This window comes from Carcharodon carcharias, chromosome 3, assembly GCF_017639515.1.
Source record: "Carcharodon carcharias isolate sCarCar2 chromosome 3, sCarCar2.pri, whole genome shotgun sequence".
NCBI lineage: Eukaryota > Metazoa > Chordata > Chondrichthyes > Lamniformes > Lamnidae > Carcharodon > Carcharodon carcharias.
In genome coordinates this window covers 45,400,161-45,411,449 of record NC_054469.1, presented here as the reverse complement: position 1 = coordinate 45,411,449, position 11,289 = coordinate 45,400,161, and the positions used below count along the sequence as shown (strand labels likewise).

The window sequence follows — 11,289 nt, the reverse complement described above, 5'->3', positions numbered from 1 at the left end:
CAAAATCCTGGAACTCCTTCCCTAACAACACTGTGAGTGTACCTACTCCATATGGACAGCAGCGGTTCAAGGAGGCAGCTCACCACCACCTTCTCAAGGGCAACTAGGGATGGGCAATAAATGCTGGCCCAGCCAGAGAAGCCCACATCCCAGGAATGAATAAAAAAAAGAGACCCAGGCACAGGGTGAGGAAAACCCACAGCAGGAGAAAGCTTTGGGAACTGTAGGTCCAAAGGCACCTGTTCCTCCCAATTAAACTACACTTGCCACATGTGATGTCTCAAACTACTGCTGCCCAAATATTATCTTCTGAAAGAAATAAAGTCGAAAGTTGGCCCCTCAGCCAGAATTATGATTGTCCCTGGCCCCAGATGGGCGGAAATCGGATGGTCAGGTATTCTGGGATCCCTTGCGGCCCAGGAACCGTGAGTAGGCCCCAGTTTGTCAACCCAGAATACAAGTCATATCAACAAAGACAGCTCCAGATACCGATACTGCCTGCACCTCTTTGATCATAAATTTCAGCCTTTTACCTTCGATGCTTACTGACTGCCAAATAAATCGAACAAGGCTTCCCAACTCCACTGGATTCTGCTCCTTTGTGACAAATGTGGGGACACAAGATATTTCCACACGAGTCTAAGGGAACACCCTGGTGATCCGATCTAATCCTGCGGCTTCTATCATTTTCCTGAAATGGGCTGCACCAAAATATCTGAGATCGGATGCTGGAATGCCTTTGGTCGGTAAGAATAGCCCTCAGTGGGAGAGGAGATGCGCCGAGACTCTATTGTCTGTGCAGTTGTCACAAGGGAGCGAGCTTGTGAAGGTGACACAGACACGGCATTAGCTCTTCTGGCTTGGACGCCTTAAGTTTCCAGAGTCCAGCATCCACGCACAGTCGTCTGTAATCTTTACATTTAGGTTTAGGGAAATAATAATAAAATGACAATATTAATGCTTAATCCTAAAACGACCGGTACAAATTCTGACTATCACTTTTTTCTCTTTCAGTGTTAAAGGTGCCCTGTCATTATTTTGGCCGGAGAGACTATTTTGTCTGGAGTTTGTCTTGGAGGCGCCTGTTCCTGTTGGCCGGCTGGAGATGGGAAGGTTGAACAGTCTGGGTCTAGTGACTCTCGCCCTCAACTACAACCTTACAATAGTCGGTGAGTGAGACACAGTCAGTGTATCGAAGATGCCGAGTTGTATTTAGCTGACCTATGTTGTAACTGCCAAACTTACCGATTAAAATACTCCTGTGACTATCTCTCCGATTGTTTCAGGGACAGTCTGGCCGTCATCACATCTTCCCGGCTATAATGTTAAACATATTATAAAGTATTACATAACATTCCACATAATTACAAAGAGCAGTCAGTTTTAAGTGTCTGTCAATGCTATGCATTCAGTTACTGGGGCTAATAATGAGTTCAGCTGTGTTGCACAGAAAGTATGCAGTCATTAGGAAAGTATCAGCATTAATAAATAAATGATCACTAATAAGTATTTATAATCTCCTGGCCATTGTGCCCCTTTCTCTAAATACTTCCAATCCAATATTTTCTGAGCGTCTTGAGTCTCTGGGGCCTGGAATTTCCTCTTTGGGCAGAACCTTAAAGTTAGACCTGAAAATGTGCTCAATACTGTACCCACTTTGTCATAGTTAAATTACACTCAAATACATTCCCAATCCCATTCGAATACACCCCAATTTAAAATGGGTGTCAATCAGCATTAATAACTAGAGTCCAGAGAAACACCTGTTTCTTTCTTAAATACGAAAGTTTAAATTTCCACTTGTTTAACCATCATCCATGTAAATCTGGTGCAGTGCATTTAGAAACCTGCAGCCTAGGAAGCTTTTCAATTTTTAATGTGGCTTCTACTTATGCCATAAAAACCCATTCAAAGAAACAGAAAACACAGAGTGGGTCTCAGTGATTATTTATTTTTAAAAAACACATGCAAAAATGCAATCAAAAGAGTAGAAAAATGATTGTTTCCAACTGAACCTGAAAATCTGATTGTAATATTGAGACACGCCTCCCTTACCTCAGAAAAGTCCAATTGGAGGATGGAAGCATTTGAGAATCAGGCTGTGGCTGGTTTTGTGGGGGGCAGAGATTTGACCGGACAGAAGGTTTGATGAAAAAACAGCAAAGATTGAGGAGATAAAAGCAAAATACTGTGGATGAGGAGACCTGGGTGCATTGTAGGCTTTTAAGCTGCTTGATTTGTGTACGCCAGATTCTGGGTGTAAATACAAAGGAAACTCCAGGCTCCCTTCTCTGTCTTTTTGCGTTCCTCTTCTCAACCTCCACTTTGGCATGGGCTCTTACACTCTTTCATGGGTTGCTTCTGCCTATCTATATTAGCTCACTCTTTGTCCTCTCTTTTGGTTTCTGAGTGCAGTATTTAAAGTTGAATCAAGTGTTAAGAAATGTTCCTCTTCTCCCTGACGCCCAACATCCCTACTCAGCTTATGTGTCTTTGACGCCAACAAGTGACTGTCCATGCCCACAATTTTTTTACCCCTAATCCTGTGATTTTTGACTCCCATGGCCAGCAGGGGGAGAGAGAAGCACCAATAGGAAGGCTTGGTGGGTGATATCAGCAGGCTTCAGATACAAATCCCTCCTTTCTCCGGTAAATTCAATTAGAACAAAATTCCCCTCTGTGAAATAAACACTCCTTTTGATAACTTAAAGCTGCCCTTACCTAAATTCACACTAGCTCTAAACCCGAGCCCGAGCTTTCAGCCCATGCCCATGCCAAGCCCAAACTCTCAGCCCAATCTGTAACTTTTGGCTAATGCCCAAGCCCTCAATCCAGACATTCAAATGGCGCAAGCTCCTCTAACCCCAGTTTGAGAAAATTTTATTCAGGGAGCAGTTTACCAGAACTCTGGGAGTGGCAGCAAAATGGGAATGACTTCATGTATGAGTGCGCACTCAGAACACTTAACATTAGGGATGCCAACAATCTCATGCAAACCACCATGGTTACACAATTGACCCTAATTAAGCCTCCTAACCCTAAAGTGGTTAAATAATCTCTTTTTAAACTAATGCTGTCACTTGTAGGTAAAAACATCAATAACAAAAACAACATTCTTTTTTACAAATATCTTGACTTCAAACTGAGATAAGATACTCACTATTGTTAAAAACAATCTTATTTGGTTGTCAACTGATAGAGTTTGATGGGGTACTGCAAAGCATAGCCTTTCTTAGAATTGATAATTCCATTTAACTTCACCAGTCCTTGCTATTGCTGCCTATCATTGCTCCCTGTCATCAGTTCAACCTGTGGAAAAGTAGCAAGAACTAGAATTTTTCTTTCTTTCATGGGATGTGGACATCACTGGCCAGGCCAACATTTGTTGCCCTTGACTTGTTAGGCCATTTCAGAAGGCGGTTAAGGTTCAGCCACATTGCTGTGGATCTGAAGTCACATGTAGGCTAGACCAGGTAAGGATGGCAGATTGCCTTCCCTGAAGGACATTAGGGTTTTATGACAATCGATGATAGTTTCATGCTCACCATTACTGAGTCTAGCTTTATGTTCCAGATTTATTAATTGAATTTAAATTTCACCAACTGCCATGGTGGGATTTGAACCCATGTTCCCAGACAATTAGCCTGGGCCAATGGATTACTAAACTAATGACATTACTTCTGTCTTCCACCCCCACCAAATCACACTCTGAAATGTTGAGTTGAGATGCAGTGTCTGACGTGGAAAGAAATGAATTGCATTTTTTTAGAGAAGCTGCCAATAGCCCACTGAAACAGTGCATAGAACTGAGAGTATCCCAAACTAGATTCAAATTATAAAGAAGCATGGAAAGGAGCAGCAACTTCTAATCTTAGAGTAGTGGCAAAGTGTGGTGGAATGGCAGCAAAGCAGAGTGACTCAGGTCCTGCGCTAATAATGGCAGATCTGTGAGTACAGTCTGCAAAATCAGATGTGAGAAAGGTCTTTTCATAATCTTACAAGATTCAACAGACAATCCAAAAAGGCAACATTGAAAATTGCTCAAAAGCATGAAGAATAGATACCATATGTGCTCAGAATGGCAAGAGCCAGCACAGCATCTTAGACTGCCCAGGCTTACATTACACTTACCTTTACACCTCTTACATATGTTCCTTTAGTGATTCAAAGGACTGGGCATGCAGCTGTCACTTGGCTGCATTGTGGGGATGGGTTGAATTAGCCAGGATTCCCAATTCCTCATCACTATTCAGCATTTGCAGGACAGTGTTAGGCTTAGGAGTGCTGGCAAGTCACTGTGTAAACTTAATGGCCCCTATGCCCAAGAGTCAACACTTTAGGAGATGGAGACAGATTGCAAGCTCTGACTGGGTGTGCAGAAAACCTTTGAGCTGCCCTCATTATGTGATATGCAGTGAAAATGAAGGGTTGTTGGGGAATAGATATGTATTTTAAAGTTTTTCTTGATATCAAGGAGTAATTATGCATGACATTCATAATATTGACTGGGAGTGGTAGATTACCACAGTCTGTAGAAGGCAAATGCTTGACAGCTGAAGGAACTTTTCAAATAGTAAAATGAGGAAATCCTCATCAACACATCATGATGTCATGCCATGTAATGGTCAGAGCATAAGAACATAAGAACTAGGAGCAGGAGTAAGCAATTCAGCCCCTCGAGCCTGCCCCGCCATTCATTACAATCATGGCTGATCTCATTTCGGCCTCAAATCCAATTTCCCGCCCTCTCCCCATAACCTTTCAACCCGTTACTAATTAAAAATCTGTCTATCTCCTCCTTAAATTTATTCAGCGTCCCGGCATCCACTGCACTCTGAGGTAGTGAATTCCACAGATTCACGACCCTTTGAAAAACGTAATTCCTTCTCATCTCTAATTTAAATCTACCACCCCTTAGCCTAAAACTACGGAACCGTTATCTCCACAAGAACAAAGTTTGATTGGTTTATTTTGTCAGATGGACCTTGAGAGCTTGTTACCTTCCTGTTGCATTCCCAGATACCATGGTCTTGATATTAACCCCCCCCTCCATGATGGATGGGACAGGCTTTAGAGTGTGGTGTGGTTAAAAAGTGAAACGTGTGCAAAGCGATCCCAACTGCCTGCACACACACCTGTGCCACTTTTACACTGGAAGTATACTAGAGACTCCGAGGTCCTTATTTTAACTCAGTGTGAGTGAATGGGTTTTGAGTAAGTTAATTTTGAAAAAGATCCTTTTCATGTGATTTGGGCATTGCTGGCTAGGTCAGCATTTATTGCCCATCCCTAATTGCCCTTGAGAAGGTGGTGGTCAGCTCCCATCTTGAACCGCTCCAGTCCACGCAGTGTAGATACATCCACAGCACTGTGAGGGAGGCAGTTCCAGGATTTTGACCCAGCATCAGTGAAGGAACGGTGATATATTTCCAAGTTAGGATGGTGAGTGGCTTAGAGGATAACTTCCAGGTGGTGGTGTTCCTATGTATCTGCTGCCCTTGTCCTTCTAGATGGCAGCGGTCGTGTGTTTGGAAGGTGCGGTTTAAGGAGCCTTGGTGAGTTCCTGCAGTGCAACTTGTAGATGGTACACACTGTTGCCACTGTGCATTGGTGGTGGAGGGAGTGAATGTTTGTGGATGTGGTGCCATTCAAATGGGCTGCTTTGTCCGGGAAATTGGAGTTGAGGCTGAAATGAGATCAGCCATGATTGTAATGAATGGCGGGGCAGGCTCGAGGGGCTGAATTGCTTACTCCTGCTCCTAGTTCTTATGTTCTTATGCTCTGACCATTACATGGCATGACATCATGATGTGTTGATGAGGATTTCCTCATTTTACTATTTGAAAAGTTCCTTCAGCTGTCAAGCTTCTTGAGTGTTTTTGGAGCTGCACTCCTCTAGGCAAGTGGAGAGCATTCCATCAAACTCCTGACATGTGCCTCGTAGGTGGCGGACAGGCTTTGGGGAGTGAGGAGGTGAGTTACTTGCCACAGGAATCTTAGCCTCTGACCTTCTTTTGTAGCCACAGTATTTATTTAGCTAGTCCAGTTCAGATTCTGGTCAATGGTAACCCCAAGGTTGTTGATAGTGGGGGATTCAGCGATGGTAATGCCATTGAATGTCAAGGGGCAGTGAATAGATTCTTTCTCTTTGGGGATGGTCATTGCCTGACACTTGTGTGGCGTGAATGTTACTTTCCACTTGTCAGCCGAAGCCTGGATATTATCCAGGTCTTGCTGCATTTGGGCATGGACTGCTTCAGTATCTGAGGAGTTGCGAATGGTGCTGAACATTGTGCAATTATCAGCGAACATCCCGACTTCTGACATTATGATGGAAGGAAGGTCATTGATGAAGCAGCTGAAGATGGTTGGGCCTAGGACACTACCCTGAGGAACTGCTGCAGTGATGTCCTGGAGCTGAGATGACTGACCTGCAACAACCACAACCATCTTCCTTTGTGCTAGGTATGAATCCAACAATCGGAGAGTTTTCCCCCTGATTCCCATTGACTCCAGTTTTGCTAGGGTTCCTTGATGCTACACTTGGTCAAATACCGCCTTGATATCAAGGGCAGACACTCTCACCTCGCCTCTGGAGTTCAGCTCTTTTGTCCATGTTTGAAATCTCACCTTGAGTGTCTTGCTATGGACAGGGGGTCGGGGGAATGAGAGGGAAGCACTTATTAAAGTGCTAAAAAAAAGCCATCTCGACTCCCTCTGGGTACTGTCCTTAGCCTAACCATCTTCAGCCACTTCATCAATGACCTTCCTTCCATCATAAGGTCAGAAGTGGGGATGTTCGCTGATGATTGCACAATGTTCAGCACCATTTGTGACTCCTCAGATACTGAAGCAGTCCATGTCGAAATGCAGCAAGACCGGGACAATATCCAGGCTTGAGCTGAGAAGTGGCAAGTAACATTCACGCCACACAAGTGCCACGCAATGGCCATCTCCAACAAGAGAGCATTTAACTATCACCCCTTGCCGCTCAATGGCATTACCATTGGTGAATCCCCTACTATCAACATCCTGGGCACTAACATTGACCAGAAACTGAACTGGACTAGCCATATAAATACTGTGGCTACAAGAGCAGGCCAGAGGCTAGGAATCCTGCGACGAGTAACTCACCTCCTGACTCCCCAAAACCTGTCTACCATCTACAAGGCACAAGTCAGGAGTGTGATGGAATATTCCCTGCTTTCCTGGATGAGTGCAGCTCCCACAACACTCAAGAAGCTTGACACCATCCAGGACAAAGCAGCCCGCTTGATTGGCATCACAACCACAAACATTCACTCCCCTCCCCACCACTGATGTACAGTCGCAGCAGTGTGTACCATCTGCAAGATGCACTGCAGGAATTCACCAAGGCTCCTTCAACAGCACCTTCCAAACGCACAACCACTGCCATCTAGAAGGGCAAGGGCAGCAGATAGTTGGGAACACCACTGCCTGGAAGTTCCCCACCAAGTCACTCACCATCCTGACTTGGAAATATATCACTGTTCCTTCACTGTCGACTTTTGTTGCTGGGTCAAAATCCTGGAACTCCCTCCCTGACAGCACTGTGGGTGTACCTACACCACATGGACTGCAGTGGTTCAAGAAGGCAGCTCAACACCAGCTTCTCAAGGGCAATTAGTGATGGGCATAAAAGCTGGCCCAGTCAGCGAAGCCCACATCCCATAAATGGATTTTAAAACAAGAAAAGCTTCTACAATGTTTCTACGGTTTGTAATTAACTTGTGCTGCATTGTGGAGAAAGCTGGCAGTGAGAGAGAGGCAGGAACTGTGGGCTGTAGAAGCTAAGTGGCTTTTTCATTACTCCTTGTGGAGGAGCATCTTCCTTCCCCTGACCACTGCCCAACCAACACAAGACATAGGAGCAAAAGTAGACCACACAACCTATCCAGCTGGTTCTGCCATTCAGTATGATCATGGTTGATCTTGGGCTTCAGCCCCATTTTCCCACCTGCTCCCCATATCCCTTAATTCCCCGAGAGACTAAAAATCTGTCTCTTCCAGCCTTAAATGTATTCAACAATGGAACATCCACAACCCTCTAGGGTAGAGAACTCCAAAGATTCATAACCCTTTGAATGCAGCAATTTTTCCTTATCTCCGTCCTAAATGATCAGCCCCTTATCTTATGTATGTGTCCCCGTGTTTTTGATTCCCCGACCAGCAGATACAACCTCTCACTGTCTACCCTATCAAGCCCCTTCAGGATTTTGTAGATCACCTCTCATTCTTCTAAACTTCAGAGAATATAAGCCCAATTTACTCAGCGTCTTGTCATTGGCCAACTCCTCATCCCAGGGACCAATTTAGTGAACCTTCGCTATACCTCCTCCAATGAAAGTATATCCTTTCTTAAATGTGGAGACCAAAACTGCACACAGTAGTCCAGATGTGGTCCCACCAAAACCCTGTACAACTGTAACAATACTTCTTTATTCTTGTACTCCAATTCCCTTGCAATAAAAGCCAACATGCAATTTTCCTTCCTAATTGCTTTCTGCACCTGCATGCTAACTTTCTGTGTATCTTCTATGAGCACACCCAAGTATCTTTAAACGTCGACACTTACAAATTTTGCAGCAGGCCTTCAAGGAATCGTGTAGCCTGCCCCAGCCCTCCAAATTGAAAGCCTCCATCTCTCCCCCCCACCCGCCATTGCCAGGCACCAAAGGTTCCTGGCTGCAGCCTCCTGCCTCTGGTGTTCTCTTTCACCCACCAACCAGGCTGTCCATTTGGCCAGCTACCTAGCAGAAGAATGTTAATGAGGGCTTGCTGTCAGGACCTCACGTCTCCAGCTTGCTGCGTTCTTCAGTTGTTTGCGGCCTTACTTGGACCTGCATCCTTTCCATCTCCCTGTAAATATTGGGGCCCATTAATTTCCATGATGGTAATGGGAAAATATCAGAATTGTTTTTAAACCATTTCACTACTTCCCATTAAAAATTTTTTGCTCAATTCATGGACAATTTTCTGTCAAAACAACAAAATAAAAATGGTTTGTTATCTGTTAAAGCGTTTGGGGAAATCCTGAGTATGTGAAAGGCGTTATTTAAAAGCAAGTTATTTCTTGTAATAGGGAATAAATGCTGACCTGTTCTATTTTCCAATGCCATACCTAATATGGTTGCAGTTTTCAGGTGGCTCCAAATCAAGATTAGCCAGAATTTCACTGATAAATAGCACACCTATCATCAAAGATAATCACAGAGAAGGAAGCTATTTGACCCACTGTGATTATGCTGGCTCTTTGAAAGAGTTATCCAATAGTTCTCACTTACCTGCTGTTTTCCCATAACCCATTTGTTTTACAAGGAATAACTTTCCCACATGCTAGCTTCAAGTGATCTAGAGATACTTTTTTTGTTGCAATTGTGATGACTATTTCCCTAAAATATTTGTTTTTGAATGTAAAATTATGACTATATGTACAGTACTCTGTATGTAATTATGTAATATTTTCTGTATGCTTCTTTCAGGGAAGATCTGGATAACAGTGATGGTAGTGTTCAGGCTACTTGTGATCATTGGTGTTGGCTATCCTCTGTACCAAGATGAGCAAACAAAATTCACTTGTGACACCATGCAACCAGGATGTTCCAATGTGTGCTATGATGCCTTCTTCCCTATATCTCACTGTAGATTTTGGTTTGTACAGGCCACCGCACTCTGCTTGCCTTTAGCGATGTTCATCATGTATGTGGCTCATAGAGTGCCAACGCAAAATGCAAAAGAAAGCTCTCTCCAGTGCCCTCAGAGCCTGGCAGAAACTTCATCGATCAGAAAAGTGCCAGTGGGAAGAGCTTCCTTAACCAGGAAAAGCAGTGAGACAAATTTCCATTTGGAGGGCAGCCATGGTGAAACCAAGGCAGTAAATGAGGAGGTCAGGATAAGGCAAAGAATTCTTAATTTCTGTGAGGCGTATGTGCTTCAGTTACTTCTGAGGACTTTATTGGAGGTCGGATTTGGGGTTGGCCAATATTACTTGTTTGGTTTTTTTGTACCAAATAAGTTTGTCTGCTCCAGCTATCCATGTGCCAACAGAGTGACCTGTTATCCCTCCAGACCCACTGAGAAAACGCTGCTGGTTAATTTTATGTTTGGAGTCACTGCATTCTCCCTTCTACTGAACTTTGTAGATCTGATTTATGTGATTAAGCAGGCTGTAAAACAAAGCAAGAAGAATAAGTTGAAAATGAAGAGTTTTTATCATGAAGAGTCATACCACGATATCCCAAGCGACACTCGTGAGCTTCCTGAACACAAATTAGTCCAAGAGTATGAAATGCGTGCGCGAGAAAGGCGAGAGAGCGTTGCAAGCTCATGCAGTGAAGCTAAATCTTGCAAATCCGGGCAGGAGGAGGGAACTTTTACCCGCTCAGAGGTGCAGTCAGAAGACGTGGCTCTCTCCAACACCAACAGCAACAACACACACCTCACTACGATCACATCAAGCTCTGCTTTCATGGGAGGATCCCCTGACAGGAGTGGCAGCAAGCTGGTCCTCTGTGATGGTGAGCAGGAAACCCCTGCCCGTTCATTCAGCAGGTGCACGGATCAGCAAGGCTCCAGACTAAGGCAGCACGCCCTGCCGAATCGGCCCGCCGAATCTCCATCAAGCAACAACCAACTGTTAGAGTACAGACTTGTTCATATGCGGGTTACAGACTGCCAGTCAAACTGCAGCAAAGACAGCAGGAGAAAGAAATCTGAATGGGTTTAACAGCAGAGAGCAAAAAAAAAATCCTGAGCATGGATCAAAGGTCAACCGACCTTGGCTGAAATATTTCATGCATTTGGGATATTCTTAAAAGTACTGTGATCAGTGGTGTGCAATGTGAGAGATAGGAATGGGAATTGACTTATTCACTGTTTAAAAATGTCATAACTGCAGGAAGACAGCAGGTGGCACTGTTTGATGTAGTTCTGAGAAGTGGATCAGGACTGCAGAAACAGTCTGTCATGATGGAAGTATTTAGTGAATGACTGAATGATAACCTGCTGAGTGTATTCTAAACCAGTGGGACTGAATGGCTGTAAAGAGTGTTTTTGAATAATAACATAAATCTATCCGCTCTAATTGTGATATTCAACATTGATAACCTGCAAGTGATGATTTCAAAGTTTAAAATCAAATTCTATTATACACTAAATGTGGCACTTAAAATATAATGGGGGCAAAATTTTGATGCTGCACTCCACCAGTGCAAAAACAGCCCATTGTCATCCAAAATAAAGACTGACAACCTGTTCCAGGGTCAGTAG

General features: G+C 43.9%; 1 protein-coding gene across 1 annotated transcript; it reads left to right on the top strand.

Annotated features, from left to right (window-relative positions):
* The first annotated feature begins 1,105 nt into the window (after positions 1 to 1,105).
* On the top strand, positions 1,106 to 10,747 carry LOC121275988 (gap junction delta-4 protein). The gene is made up of 2 exons (XM_041183932.1): positions 1,106 to 1,169; positions 9,504 to 10,747. The coding sequence occupies exons 1-2, from the start codon at positions 1,106 to 1,108 to the stop codon at positions 10,745 to 10,747; spliced, it is 1,308 nt and encodes a 435-aa protein (XP_041039866.1).
* The last annotated feature ends 542 nt before the right edge of the window (positions 10,748 to 11,289 follow it).